The 14,819-nt window shown below is 41.3% G+C and overlaps 3 protein-coding genes across 4 annotated transcripts; 2 read left to right on the top strand and 1 right to left on the bottom strand.

Moving 5' to 3' along the window:
- Positions 1-1,965: 1,965 nt before the first annotated feature.
- lrrc10 (leucine rich repeat containing 10) lies at positions 1,966-4,457 on the top strand. The gene is made up of 2 exons (XM_088417464.1): positions 1,966-2,092; positions 2,214-4,457. The coding sequence occupies exon 2, from the start codon at positions 2,343-2,345 to the stop codon at positions 3,147-3,149; it is 807 nt and encodes a 268-aa protein (XP_088273590.1). The 5' UTR covers positions 1,966-2,092; positions 2,214-2,342; the 3' UTR covers positions 3,150-4,457.
- Positions 4,458-4,754: 297 nt separating this feature from the next.
- On the bottom strand, positions 4,755-7,244 carry LOC148422060 (seipin-like). Its single transcript, XM_088417037.1, has one exon. The coding sequence runs from the start codon at positions 6,844-6,846 to the stop codon at positions 5,614-5,616; it is 1,233 nt and encodes a 410-aa protein (XP_088273163.1). The 5' UTR covers positions 6,847-7,244; the 3' UTR covers positions 4,755-5,613.
- An 89-nt stretch (positions 7,245-7,333) lies between these two features.
- On the top strand, positions 7,334-14,317 carry fnbp4 (formin binding protein 4). Of its 2 annotated transcripts, none has more exons than XM_088417036.1 (17): positions 7,334-7,529; positions 7,888-7,962; positions 8,486-8,613; positions 8,696-8,861; positions 9,138-9,285; positions 9,603-9,706; positions 9,783-10,123; positions 10,203-10,389; positions 10,459-10,571; positions 10,642-10,746; positions 11,008-11,141; positions 12,111-12,274; positions 12,396-12,688; positions 12,771-12,885; positions 12,959-13,152; positions 13,614-13,765; positions 13,886-14,317. In XM_088417036.1, exons 1-17 carry the CDS (start codon positions 7,406-7,408, stop codon positions 13,971-13,973), a joined length of 2,631 nt encoding a protein of 876 aa, XP_088273162.1. In that variant the 5' UTR covers positions 7,334-7,405; the 3' UTR covers positions 13,974-14,317. The 2 variants fall into 2 exon arrangements, with proteins under 2 accessions (XP_088273162.1, XP_088273161.1); XM_088417035.1 differs by having other exon boundaries at positions 7,335-7,529; positions 9,603-9,702; positions 9,779-10,123.
- The last annotated feature ends 502 nt before the right edge of the window (positions 14,318-14,819 follow it).

The raw sequence follows: 14,819 nt of genomic DNA, 5'->3' as shown, positions 1-14,819 counted from the left end.
CGTTTGCATTGTAAACAATGGCTCGCTTCCATTTGCTTTCAGTTCTGTTTCCTTTTAGGTTTCACTTGTGTTACAATTACAAGTCTTTGCACACATTACAAAAGCAAATGTGTGGATATGATTACGAAATGAGGATTCAAGGCAGCACGATGGACAAGTGGTTATTATGCTCACCTCAAAGTTCTGAGGTTTGGCGAATCTTATACATTAGGTTCATTCAATGCGAAATTGTTCTATATGAGTATTTCTGAAGTGCATGGATGTGTAATATTTTTGTTTTGTTTTATTTCACCGTCCATTCTTTCCGTTTCCCCATGCATTTCTTGTGCCAGACACAAATGGACATTATGTGATGGTGTCTTCCATAATTAGTCATTTGATTTTGCCGAGTCCAATTATTTTTTAACCACACATACTATGTCTTTGGGAGTTCCCAGTTTTAATCTCTAACATAGTTTATTACATCAGCAAGGTCCCTGAAATACACTAATGTGTTGAGATTATTAAAATCATACAGAAAAAAAAGGTGATTGACTGTACCTTCATCATCGCCATGTAGGAATTGAATCTGTAGTGTCTGCATGGAAAACAAGTGAGTAAACCACAACACTATCAGTAACTCCCAAGGCAAGCATTGTCATTTTAAATGGTTCCGGAGGGAATTGTTAATGTTACAATTTTCAAAGTGCATTTGCATTGGTGGGCAATGGCCCACCTGAAAAGATGGAGAGTTACTTAACCCTAAGCCTTGACTGGCCATGAAAATAGTAAAATAACACAATTTTGTTTGTCCAATTATTTATTTATTTGTCCAATACTGAGTAAGCTGATTATAAAGTGTGGTTTTATTTATTTATTTTTTAAATCTGCATGATAATAATCGTTGTCATGTTAATATCAAAAGCAGGATTGTGCGTAGTGGTTTTTATTAGACTGTGCAGATGCTGCACCAAGTAAAATGATACCTTTAAATTTATCCACAACACAATTTATCAAAATTGTTTCCTCATAACTGTTGCATTTCCATCTCATTCATCACTTTCTGCTTTTGACTGGAAATAATGACAATAGTGGCACCTCGATACCTGGGCATTTCCAGTCGAAAACAATTGCATTTTAGCCAATAATGGATATTTAGCGTTTGCTAGTTTTCCGTCACAGTGTCTGAGTCTATCAGTGTGTAGGTGGATGAAGAGGGAAAAGGACGTGCTAAAAACAAATCTGCCAGTGAACAAAGACCAGTGCCTCTTCTGATAAGGACCATGACATTCCATTCAGTTTGAACCAGCTAAAAAAAAAGGAAAAAACATCTCTCATAAATGGTATACAAGACAACCAACGTTCTTGTGGCACTTCTGTAATTGTAAAAACGATTTGAGAAAGAAATTCTAAAAGAAAGTAAGTGAATGCGTGTGAATTTCAAAGCTTGAATTGAAAACTGGCAATGACATTGAGGTTCTGATTGACCCAGAAGAATGTTATACAGGACGTTTCAATGTGGACGACATCTGTATTTCCATTATATCTTAATAGTTCAGGAATAAGTAAGGAACAAAAGAAAACAATAGTTGCTTGAAATGTAACATACGGCATAACTGTACATTAGTTCCTCTGTACTATTCATTATATGATGTAACTATTGTGACATGAGTATATGCAGTTTGTCATCATATTTGTGTGCTTCTGTCTGAACTGCATTCAATGAAAATTGCGTGAGTATATTGTTAATTTTTTTTCTGGCCAGAGGAAACGATTCAAAAAACAAAGACTTTGGCACGCCATCTTTTCTCCAGATGCATTGTGTCCAGCCTTATCAAAACAGGATATCATGGACGGAAAACACTTCCCATGGATATCCACGATATGCTGTGCCCCTCCCTGTCTTTCCCTTCGTCCCACCTCTGTCATGTCAGGGAAGAAATGGGGAGGAGAGAGAGCTGTTGGTTGCCTTGAAAGTCAAGGCAAAGCTCAGAGGCACTGGGTTACACATTGGGGAACATCCACTTAGGGAATCTTTTTGCCTATACCGGATAAACACATCGCTAACTGTTGGCAATAAAGATGGTCATGAATTGGATATGCTGGAAAGTAGGTAATGTATTTTAATTTCTGTGATCAGTGCCCATTACCGCTGAATATTGATCTTCTGCGTATTCTACAATTAAATGGAAATGTGTAAGTAACATCCTAACCATCTGATTGTGGCTTTATAGAATCCCCAAATATTACATAGATAATTTGTGGAATTGCATTGGAGGACCTTAAGTGGCTTGAGATGATATATACATAAGACTGGAAATTCGGTACCAGAAATTCATGCAAAGGATCAGCAAGTGTGCAAAATGGGAAACGCTATGCGAGGTGTCATCGCCTTCATTCCCTCCGAACGCTGTCAACGCTTCCTCGTGGGGGATCTGAAGGAGATGCCGCTGGATCGGACTCTGGACCTGAGTAGCAGGCAGTTGCGGCAGTTACCTGTTGCTGCTTGTGCGTTTGATGAGCTGGTGAAGCTCTATTTGAGCGACAACAACCTCCGCAGTTTGCCTGATGAATTACGCCAGCTAAGGAAGCTTCAGCTCCTGGCTCTTGACTTTAACTGTTTTGAAGAGCTCCCCGCCGCCGTCTGCAGACTGCCTCAGCTAAGCATCCTTTATTTGGGTAACAACAAACTCTTCTACCTTCCCAACGAACTCCAGGAACTCAAGGAACTTAACACCCTGTGGCTGGAGATGAATTGCTTCACAGTCTTCCCGGATGTGGTTTGTGAGCTCAACAATCTGAAGACCCTGCACCTTGGCTATAACCAAATACGCTGCTTACCCTATGAACTTAACAGGCTGGAAGAGCTGAGAAGTATCTGGCTGGCTGGGAACGAGCTGACGGAGTTCCCACCAGTGTTGTTGGAAATGAACTTCCTCGCTGTCATTGATGTGGATCGAAACAAAATCCACCGCTTCCCGGCTCTCTCACATTTGCAGGGACTAAAACTGGTCATCTACGACCATAATCCATGTGTTAATGCCCCAATGGTGGCTGAGGGAGTCAGAAGGGTTGGGCGTTGGGCGGATTGCTCCGATGATGAGCAGGACGATGAGGGTTCAAAAGCCAAGGTCACAGAGATGGAGCCGGAGGAGGAGCTCGGCATCTAAGGTCAAGCAACAAAGTGACATTCAGCTGTGACGAGGCCTGGAAGCGCACAACGTCTCTCAAGTGGATCACTTGAAGCACAAGGGTGTGCAGTGCCTTCATACCATTGATATTTGAGCCATATATGGAAACCAAACATGTTCAGTAACATGTTGGTCAGAAAGGAAAAGTATTCATGAATCAACATGATAGTTCCCTCATTATAGGCCAACAAAGCATATTTGGTAACTAGTACTCAATAGTCGAAAAAGAATAGCAAAGGCCTCACCTTCGTCACCAGTGAAAAAGCAAATAAAGGTAAAGTTAGAATTTAATATAAGGGAAAAATAGTATTCCACCGAAAAACAGTTGTGTATTTGCATTTAATTTTTGAGTAACCATTTTCAAAATGTTAGCCTAAGTTCAAAATGAAACTATATTGGGGGTATTATTTAAAGATGTATTTACTTAAAATGTAACCATTTATTCATATTTTATAGCTTATATTTTTATATACAGTACATTTTGATTTAACATATTGTATAATTTCTAATAAAGGCTCTAGATAAGGCCGTGTAATGTATTTTTTTCAAGTGGTTTGTTTTATTATTATTTGGATGTATTTACTTATTTTTGAGGGCGTGCATTTAGGTAAAAAAAAAAAAGTTAGATTTATATTTGGTGTCCAAAAAGGTGATTGAGGGGAAATAATGTACATAGATCATTACACTAGAAAGCATGCACAGATCCGATTAACAATAGGGTCAATTATGTACTACGGATTTGCACACACATTTTAAGTTATGATTGCAGAGCACTGATAAATATGTTGTTACACTGGGGCTAAATGCATGGACGTTAAATTTCAACTGATGAACAGGGAATTTAGTCAATTAGTGTATTCCATATCCAGAGCAATGCATAATTCATTTGATAGATTGGGAGTGTAGCTTTGACTGAAGCATGCTAATGGGCTTCATTATCACCACAATACTGTACAGTACTACTCTATTATAAATGGTTCGCAATTACATCATCAAATGTTGTTCAAACACCTAACTTTCACTTCGGATAGGAGTACAAAGAACAGAATAAAGTATTCTGAACATGTATTCTCTTTTTTTACACAATCTAACGTGTTTCAACTTGGCCATCTCTCAAATTATTATTATTTTTGTTTAGTTCCTTATGTATAGTATTCTACACAATTTCCTACTTTAAGTAGCATTATTCAATACCTTAATGCAAGCAGCATATCTGGGGAGACTTGCAAGTCTTCAAATGTTAATGTGTTACATATTAAGTTGAGGGAAAATAAAATCAAAACAAAATGTGCTGAACCATTAAAATGTATTTTTCTTATGTGGCCAAATGCATTTTATATATAACATCCATGATGTCACCATACCAACTGGCAAATCATGTTTTAATTGACACAACAATCTTTTATCTAATTTCCTATTGCAATAATTTGACATATATATATATATATATATATATATATATATATATATATATATATATATATATATATATATATATATATATATATATATATATATATATATATATCGTAAAATTCTGTGTACTGCTTTAAGTGGCACATTCATACAGACTGAAACAGTAAATTGATGTAGTATTATTTGTGTTGCATTTTTATTCATTTGCAATGCACAAGAAATGATTGCACACAGACATTCATCAGAACAGAATAGATGAAATGCTGTCAATATCTTTGGGAGCATACTTCACTCAAATTCAATCTTAAATACAGAGCGGATGACCCTAATACCTTCAATCCCAACCATGAGCCATGAAACATTGAGGTTCAAAACATCTCTTCATGCTGAATGCAGTTGCTATAGAGACACCAAGAAACATACGTAACAGCCAGCAACATATATAACTTAAAACATCCTACTAAAACAAACATTTTACCATGTGCAACAATAAATAGTGTCTGCACATTACAAATCGGAGCAGTGATGAGAAGAAGCCAAGTTTTGTAATACAGTAAACTGGAGTCTCGCCAAAATGTGCCGCAGTGGTTAGATGAACCATTGCGCTCAGACAAAACCTCTCTTGCAATATGAGAATAGTGATTCATGAAGGCCTATGAACTAGTAAAATAAATACTGTATACCATTAAAAAAACAAAAAAACAAATGCTTTCTTGTAAAAAGCTTTGTGGACAAAGTAACATGTCTTGGAGACGCTCCACATTTTTTAAGTGCGTGTTTAAGTGCGTTTAAAAAAAAAAAAAGTTGTGTAACATTTAAAGAGATTGTTTCTTTAGACAGACGACAAATGATACTGTAGGAGTAAAGCAGTTTCAATTTCATTAAAAAAATATGTATATGCTCTCACTGATCTACTTAATCTCTAATGGTGGATGTTAGCTTGACATTAAAATTTGCAACTACTTTTAATGCAATGATATTTGAGTATCATAAACTATATGTAAGCACTGTGAATTTCAGGATTAGACTAAAGGCTTTTTGATGCACCAGATCTTTGTCGGAGTTTTGTTTCTGTCTGATCCATCTCCTCAGGCAGTGCAGAGTCAGGAGACACATCTTTTTCGGAATTGGGAACATCGGGTTCAGTGGCGTTGACTCCCACAAAGGATGCTTTTGATGACTGCGCCGCCGCCGTGTCATCGGCCTGGTCATCACACGCATCGTTTAAAGATCCAATTATTATTGGGGAATCCAGCTCCTTCATGGAATTTTCTTTCTCCATGCGCTTCTTCACCTCCTCTTTCCTTTGTTGCATACGTGTACTGTCCCCCATCATGACTTTGATGCGTACCTGATTGGGGGGCCAGAGCCCACCCCATACGAATTGCAGGTAGCTGAATAGCACAATTACGCCCAGGAAGGCGAAGTTGGTGGCCACACCAATCACCGCTGATGTCAAAGGGAAGTTGTATAGGACGTAACGGACACCAGTGAAATACGCATGGATGCGAAGTTGGGATGAGTAGATCTGCACACGTTTGGACTGGATTTCGATAACCGTGCCAACGGTTGGCTGATAACTGTTGGTCTTGTAGGCAGAGAAGAGCTCTACCTCTATGAGCTGCTTCTGTTCAGCCATCCCAGTCAATAGAAGAGGAGAAAAGAAAAACGTGCTGAGGGTCTGCAAAAGGGTGGAGCGGTAATGCAGCATTGTTGACCGCCGCACGGATGACACAATCTTCCCGCCTTTGGTGTAGCACAACATCTTGACCATAAACATGCCTAGTTGTTCATTCACAGGAGACTCCGGGAGCTCCAACTCCAAAGATATCCGATAAGGTTGGCCATAAGCCATTACCTGGTCTCTGTCGTTCTTCAGAAGAGAGACGTTGGCCGTTGGGAATGAACAAAGTTCTGATTCGGACGCATCGCAATCAGAGCTGTAGTAAAAGTGCACGGGAGCAGAGAAACTCACAGTGGGCATGTAGGAATAATAGAAACTACCATACAGGAAAATGGACACCCAGAGCAGCAGACCCAGAACACAGAAAAGTACAGCAGCTTGGAATAAAGTCCTCCGGGCCTTCAGGAGGGTCACGGCTGCCACATCGTGCAGCCAGTGCAGAAGCGGCCCCATCGCACCACCCATCGTGCTTGCTCCAGACCCCGTAGCGCTTCCCCTGGTTCTCGGTTGGGCAGCACTCCCTCTCGGTGGCTCCGCTGGCTGCTGCCCGGACGGCGACTCTTTATATTCATACATGAATGGGCGGCTCCACTGTGACACCGTGAAATTGCTAATTTCACTTCAACATGTCAAAACAGTTCTTGCAATTGTTCGGGCACCTATTCAAAATGTGCCCCGCACGCTTTGTAATCCCACAGAAACCAATCGTTAATTAGATTCCACCGATTGAGGCGGAACATTCCTCCAGAAAGTCGCTAAGCCTTATTAACTCATCAGATAGCTTGTAGCTTTTTCTTCTTCGTCTTTCAATTATAGGTTGATTGCATGCAACGTTAAAGTACATACCGCCATCTACTGTACTAGAGTATGTAACACTCATGTTCACACTTGTACAGTCTTAACTGCTCTTTAAAACGAAAAAAATTTAAAGGGGCTTCTCGTCTCCCTCTGCTCAAAATACCACCAGTCTTGCACTCGCGCTGTGCAGCTAGCAGGTCGCGTTGACGCGCATACACTAATGTGACCCAAGACCCGGAAGGGTTTGGATTACCACTTCCTGTCTTTGTGCTACTGAACTGTCGTTAAACGACTTCAAGAACTGAGGCTTACGTCCTCGTAGGCCAAAGAATCAGCGATGAAGAAAAAGACTCGTTCTACGGGAGGAGCCGTTGGTCGAAGAACAATCATACAACTCTCCCCTTCCGGGATTCGTGGTGGGAATGCAGGAGAGAGAGAAGAAGGGCTGTCGGGATCTGATGGTATTATTTCTGAACGCGCCCACACGTCGTCTGCTTGCTAGCGGCGGGCTTGCTAAATGCTACATTTTCCGAGACTCATTTTAATATACTTATGTAAATTGTATTTGTTTCCACCCTCTCAAATTTGATTCATAGTTACACATTCGCCTGCAATAACCTTTATTTTGCGTGAAGATACAATAGCTAAACCCTAACACGTTCGATTGCGTGTCATAGCGAACCAGTTGTGTCGAAGTGGTCGTTAGATTTTGAGATGTCCGCTTGTACGGGACGCTGGTGTATTTGGTCTGTTCGGTCTTTGATGATTGTCTTATACCTCCACCCCACCCAAATTACGTTTTTTTTTTTCCCCAAACAGAAGACCAGGAAGGAGAAAGTCAGCGATTTGTAAGAGAGAGACGCAACATGAAGCCTCCCGCTGTGAAAGCCACTGGTACGTGTTTAAGTTCACACATTTTTTTGAAGCTGAGAGCTACTGTACTTCTTGGGGTACTGGTCAATGAAAGGGGCTAACAGATTGACACACTTAAAAAATAACGCATTTGCTTAAAAAACAAACAAACAATCAAAACTTCGATTATGCTATTAAGTCATGACATTCATCCACATGGAGACAAATTAATTATTCCACACAGTCAGCAAGATGAGTTACAAATTAGTTACAATATATATATATATATATATATATATATATATATATATATATATATATATATATATATATATATATATATATATATGCAGCACATATTTTTCAAACCTCATTAAGTGTTTACAATTTAAAATGTATTTATACTACTTCGTTTGACAATCACAATGTCATGTCACAAGCTGTAAGCTTGTAAGCTGTTAGTAGCCCTGCGAGCAACTCTTGTTGCTCTAGGTTGTGAACTCTTGGTACAGACGCTCTCAAGGAAGATCATTTAACTAAACTTATTGTCCGTGTCCCCTTGCAGAGGGACTGTCTTTGCTTGGAGCATATGAAGATAGCGATGAAGAGGTTGCTGCAGAATCTCGATCAACTGCAGCCTCTCAGCACAATCACTCTGCTGATATTGACAGTACATTAGCAAATTTTATGGCTGTAAGTATAATTTTATTTGTAGTTATATTGAACTATGCAATTAAAAGCTCAGATTTTAATACTTGATAATATTGCTCAACAGGAAATTGACGCTATCACCACGCAGCCAAGTTCAGATGATGCAGCAACTCAACCTTCCATTCCGACTGGTAGCGCTCCTAAACCAGATGCTAATTCCCAGCAACCAGGTGCCAGTGGGGAACAAAGAGAACAGTTGGAGTTCAATACTCAGTACTCATTAGCTGGAGGTAAATATGTGTGTGCTCTTTGATTTTTCGATTGCTTGAAATGAGGTGATTGAATATCAATACTTTGTGGTGGTACATTTCATCCTAAGTCATATGAATACTATGACCCCCCCTTAGACCCCCCCACACTGCTCATTATCATCGTTTGTCTTTTCTTTGTCGTTTTATTTTTAAAATTTTAGCTTTTGTGGTGCTGTGCAATAGTATTTTATTTCTGAAAACTGACATAATTTACATGATGCTCTTTCTGCACCTTTTAATGTTTATTTTTTCCAGTGGATGTGGAAATGGGGGACTGGCAGGAGGTCTGGGATGAGAACTCTGGCTGCTATTATTACTGGAACACTCAGAACAATGAAGTCTCCTGGGAGCTGCCTCACTATCTTGCTAATCAAGTGCAAAGACTGGCTCACCATGCCAATAGGTGAGTGTTTCCATCCAAAAAAATGTGTGTGTGTGCGTATATATTTACATATCCAGAGACTCATATCACGACTCCTTAGTATATTAGGAAACTTGTATCATGTTAAGCATAAATAAACTCAAGTTAACATTCTTCTTTTAATTCCTTTTAGTGGATCACAGTGCCCCACCACTATTGAATTATTGAATTGTCTTATGACATGTTATTATGTTACTACTTATCATTAAAAAAAAAGACAAACAGGCAATCGGCGCACACCTAGATTTCAGTCATGAACTCATTCCAATTATTGAAGTGGCATGCTTTAATCTTTGTAGTTTTCGTGCCAATGGCAACGTTACATCAAGTTCAAGTGATTGTTCTGGTGAAACTGCACCGGGTGCCGCTCCAACATCAACAAAAGAGACTAAAGCCAAGGCAAGTTTAAATCCATTTGAATTTCATGCAGTAAATTCTTAATGCGGTGATTAAATTGTTGTGCATTATCTCGTAGGAAGTGATGGAAAGTGTGGTGGGCCTCACAAGCAAAGAGGAAGAGCGCTGTGGCGTGGCTGCGTCTTTGCTTGGTCCCTTGATCCCTACAGAAGTGAAAGATGCTGAAGAGAAATGGCGAAAAAGGCTTCTTAAAGGTTTGGATGAAATTGAGAGCAGTGTGGACTCTGATGGAGAGGTTGTTCGCCCTGTGGGATCGCCCTCTACCCCTTCACAAGCCTCAGATGCTATCCCAACTATTGAGAAGGATTCTGACGCGAAGAAGTTGTCTGAAGAGAACTCTGAAACAGAAGGCGGACCAGAAGAAGACACAATGGAGCTGGAACTGGCTTTGGAGAGGAAGAAGGTTGGTGGTGGTTTTGTTTGATATGTGCAACCATTGAACACAATATTGTCACTTTTTAAACTGGGCCTCTGATTATTAGGCTGAGCTCCAGGCTCTAGAGGATGGCGATGGAAGTGTGGGAGGCTCCAGTCCTTGTTCAGAAACCAGCCAAGATGCCTTTGGATCTCGCACCCTCAAGAAAAAGCGATGGAAAACTCTCCCCCCCAGTGCGCCCAGTCCTGATTCCAACAGTCGGAACTCAGAGCCTCAGGAGAACACGCAGGCAGGTGAGTTATTAATGCCACACAGAGGTCAATGTGTGTGAAAAGCCATTAACTAAGTGCCATTTTCAATAGCACATGCAAAACCTCCGGAAAGTGTATTATCAGAAGAAGAAAGGGAAATGGATAATGGTGATCAGAAAAAAGAAGCTCCACCAAAAGAAGAGATTGAAACACCTGAGCTCAGGGTAAGATGCTGCTATAATTGTACTTGACTCTTAACAAGTTGAATGTACTTAACTGCTGAATGACTTACAGTTTCAGATAGGAGAACTGGCTAACACTTTAACGAGTAAGATGGAGTTCCTGGGCATACACAAGAAGGCCGTCTCGAATTTTCAGTTGCTTCTCCTGCAAACTGAGGTAAAAAAAAATCATGATATCGGACTTGGGCAGAATGATCCCAATTTCCACTAGGAGCTATTGCGTCAATGCATAAAATATTAATTCCATAATTTTCGTGACTGTCCTTTTGCACATATCTATTTGAATGTGCTTTAATATTTAAAACTCATTATAATCAATCACAACTTGTCCTTGTCCTGAACTAATTGCATGCCGCTGTGTTGCTAAATTTACTCATCTTATTCCAATGAATCCCTGTCTTAACCATTTTTTTCTCAGACACGGATAGCTGACTGGAGGGAGGGCGCTCTGAACGGGGTCTATCTTCGCCGCAGGCTACAGGAAGCCGCCGAACACATAAAACATTATGAACTTAACGCCACCCCTAAAGGCTGGTCCTGCCACTGGGACAGGTACGCACTGCTTACCTTTCACATCTCTACATCCCTTCGCCCCCCTTCCCCCCAAAAAAGTGCAGTGTGACTACGTGCGCCTCAACCCAGTGGTTGCAGACTTTGTATCATGACGTCATGACAAGTTTAAGCAGTATGTGCGGATGAGTGCACAAGCCAGAAGCAGACCTCAGGTTTCACTGGCACACTGGTAGTATTGTGCCTTTCTTGTACTGATAAGGGAGCATCCACTCAGGGCCAGCCTGCTGCTGCTATAATTATTCCTGCCACAGAAAGGAATCCATTTCTTGAAAAGAGACTCCCGAGCCCTCTGTTGTGAGAGCCTTGTAAGACTGAATTTCAGTTAGCGGAGAATTGGGTGGGAGCTGCTAGTAGGGATGGTTGCCTGGGGGAGCTTTGCACTTTTCAGGACTACGTACAGCCCCCAGCATGCAATGGCGACAGAATGATGCCCCGGAAGCCTCGAGTGTCACGCATCCAATTAAAGGTGAAGATGGAGCAATGACGGGAATCCAGCAGGTCAGACCAACTCTTATTTCATGTCTTCCTGTTTATTATTTTTCGTGCCTGAGACAGATCATTGTGCGATTGTAAATGATGCATATTAGTGATTTCTTGTTGCTGATGGCGATGCCTCCTTCCTGGCATCTTCCTGTGTCGTGAGGTGAATGGTTGTCTTAAACGCGATGTTTATTACAACCATGATGTGGGCTGCTCAATACTACATTCGGGACCCTGAGATGATTTGTGTTGCTTTAACTATTTTAAAGAACAAGGTGGGTCTTCCTATCCACAACTTTAGTCAATCTGCAATTGGACTCCCCTTCAGGATGGTGAAAGCTACCATCCGTACCAAGCCCCACCACATTTACTCTCTTGCCCTCTGCCCCAGGTCATCGTGCTGGTCACTTAGTTTCTAGGCCACTTGTTAAGACAGTTGCCTTCTATCTTTGTTGTCCTACTCTTTAGAGAGCACAGGCGGTATTTTTATGTCAACGACCTGACGAGTGCATCGCAGTGGGAGTTCCCAACAGAGGAGGCAAAGGGGGGTGACCTGAAAGGAAACCTAGCTAGTCCAACGTCCGGTCAAGGCGACGGCAAATCATCATCTACGTCCAATGGTGGGACTTCAGGTCTGAACAGGGACATGCTTGCTTGTTTTGGGGGTTCAAATTACATGTTATAATGCTCTTTAGTTATCTTCTCCTCTAATGTTATGGTGCTCATTTTATTTTTTTCCCCCTTCTATTACAGGACCATCTGTTTGTGCCCCAGCTGCGCCACCTTCAGCGCCTCCGTCGAGCACTTCATTGTGGTCCCCATCCCAACCCCCACTTCCTGACAGCCCACCTCCCCCTCCTGACCTTCCACCACTTCCGCCTCTCCCACCTGGCTCACCCCCTCCACCTCCTCCACCCCCGGATAGCGATAGTGAAATCATGGAGGTAGAGATGGAGATGGATGAGGAATATGACATGGAGCCCCCAGCTCCCGGAACTGAAGATGATGGCAGTGGATGGCCGCCTTCAGGCATTGCTGGTGTTAAGGTTTGCTCGTGTTTACTTTAGATATTTTTCCTGGTCATAGTTGTCCTGTTTTAGTTTTAGAAGTTTCCTTCTTTTGGTGCAGGTATTGGAGACATCGGGTCCATTGGGTAAGGGTCAGAAACGCAAAGCTGGTCAGCTGAATAAAGCCATTATTGGAAGTAGTCCCATCCTGTACACTCAACATGTTGCTACTGGAGGTAAACTTCCAGCATCTGATAGTTGACTTCAGAGATCCCATCAACAGCGTAACACCGGTTTCCTTCTGTGTAGCGCCTATCATGACAGCCCCAGTCTATTGGGGTGTGCCAGCTGTCACTGCGCCTATAGTTCCCTGTGAACCTCCTCTTCCACCTACTCCGGCTGTGACCCCGCAACCCCCTCTGCCACCTCCTCAGCCTCCCTCTGAATCTCCAGCACCTAAAGTGGCACCTGTGGAAAAGATAAAGAAACCCAAAAAAGACAAGGTTTGTAATAAGTTCAGATTCTGTTTGTTGCATGACATTACATCAAAAGAATTGCACGTCGTCTTGAAGATTTTGGAGGATTTGTGTTGCATTAGATACTGTTCTGAAAATTCCTTATCTCTTGGAGTAGTCCTCCTCAGTATCAGTTGCAGGTGGTGCGAGTCACCTTAGCTTCTCAACTTCTGCTTTGTCTTCACATTTTTGTATTTGAATTGGTAAGGTACTTAAGCCCCCATCCCCACTGAAGGTGACAAAATGTGCATTCATATCAGTTCACAAAATGTTTGCCAAAGGTTTTAGTGTTTGCGTTAGTCGCAAGGGGATTTAGATCTTGTTCAAAATTTTCTTGCGGGATTGAATGAATGGAGGTGTTACTCTGTTCACCGTGCCGATAACAACTGGCTGCTATTCAGCATTACGTTTATCACACTGTGCCTCCTGTTGTCACTATTTAATTGTAGAAAGGTAAGACCAAAATGCCCTCCCTCGTGAAGAAGTGGCAAAGTATTCAGAAAGAGCTGGAGGAAGAGGAGAAGAGCAGCTCCAGTGATGAGGACAGAGAACAGCTCAACAAGAAGAGCATAGAAGAGTGGAAGCACCTGCAGCTCATGTCGTACGTTACAACGTGTTTTACACTTCCTGTTATTAATGTTTCCTTTTTAGGAAATACCACTAGCATTTTTCCTCTTATGCAATCTTCCTATCATCCCCTCCTTTTCTTTTTAATTTCCAGAGGAAAGGCTGCAAAGAATGCCAACTTTGAGGCTCTTCCTGAAAATTGGAGGGATCGACTGAAGAAAAGGAAGTTAAACAGCACATAACACTGGACTTGTGCACGCACGCACGCACACACACATTTTCTGCCAAACATCATGTTCAGTAATTTGGGAAGTTGTTTTGTTTTTTAAATTCAAAATTAACACCTATCAACCAAATGGTTTTCTCATTTTTCTTGGTACATGTGAGAATGTGCCACATCTTAAGTTTATAACAAACTTGTGGCCATTTGACTATGTTCTTGTACAACAGTGTTTGTGAGAGATTATCTGTTTTGACCAGCATTTTTACTCCAGTGTACATAACGTGTATGTTAGGATGACCTGTGTGATTTATGCTGGTTGCTGAATGTGTACATTTTTGTAAATTTATTAAAATGTTTTTTCCATATTGTCAGTTTTTACCTGTTTCTGCAACATGCGAGGTCACACATTGTATTAGCATAATCTAATGAGCAAATACTAGTGTGCTGCAAATTCTCTTGTCTTAAATGCTTGTTTAGAAATGGAGTATTGTTAAAGTACACGTTTAGTAGAACTCGAGTGTACAGAGGACATTTTAGCTGGATAAAAGAACTGCAGCTTGTCCCTTAGGCTTTATTATAAAAACTTGGAAACTGCCACTTTATGCGCGTTTCTTACTATTATTTTAGGAATGGGAAATTGCCTTTTTTGTCAATTTTGCAGGCTTGATACTGGTCGGGCCGGCAGTTGATATTTGCCGCACTGTCGGGGTGGTTGTTTGGCCCTTCGGTTGCCAAGCAACATGTTGCTCAATGAAGACTGGGTTTTTGAAAACTTATGAGACGCTGGAACTCTAGCTACGTGCAGCGAGGTAAGTCGTCATGGATACAAATTATGGTTACATGTTGATTCGGCAGCCGCAACTGA

The sequence above is a fragment of the Hippichthys cyanospilos genome, chromosome 6 (assembly GCF_059441005.1).
Source record: "Hippichthys cyanospilos isolate Australia breed blue-spotted pipefish chromosome 6, RoL_Hcya_1.0, whole genome shotgun sequence".
Classification (NCBI taxonomy): Eukaryota; Metazoa; Chordata; class Actinopteri; order Syngnathiformes; family Syngnathidae; genus Hippichthys; species Hippichthys cyanospilos.
The sequence above is the reverse complement of the archived record's forward strand: the minus strand, read 5'-3'. Positions and strand labels throughout refer to the sequence as shown.

Bases quoted from the DNA above. Each gene is read 5' to 3' on its own strand.
- LOC148422060 (XM_088417037.1), bottom strand. From the start codon at position 6,846: ATGTATGAATATAAAGAGTCGCCGTCCGGGCAGCAGCCAGCGGAGCCA.
- lrrc10 (XM_088417464.1), top strand. From the start codon at position 2,343: ATGGGAAACGCTATGCGAGGTGTCATCGCCTTCATTCCCTCCGAACGC.
- fnbp4 (XM_088417036.1), top strand. From the start codon at position 7,406: ATGAAGAAAAAGACTCGTTCTACGGGAGGAGCCGTTGGTCGAAGAACA. The intron at 9,286-9,602 runs GTGAGTGTTTCC...TAATCTTTGTAG, and splicing joins CTGGCTCACCATGCCAATAG to TTTTCGTGCCAATGGCAACG. The intron at 10,747-11,007 runs GTAAAAAAAAAT...TTTTTTTCTCAG, and splicing joins TGCTTCTCCTGCAAACTGAG to ACACGGATAGCTGACTGGAG.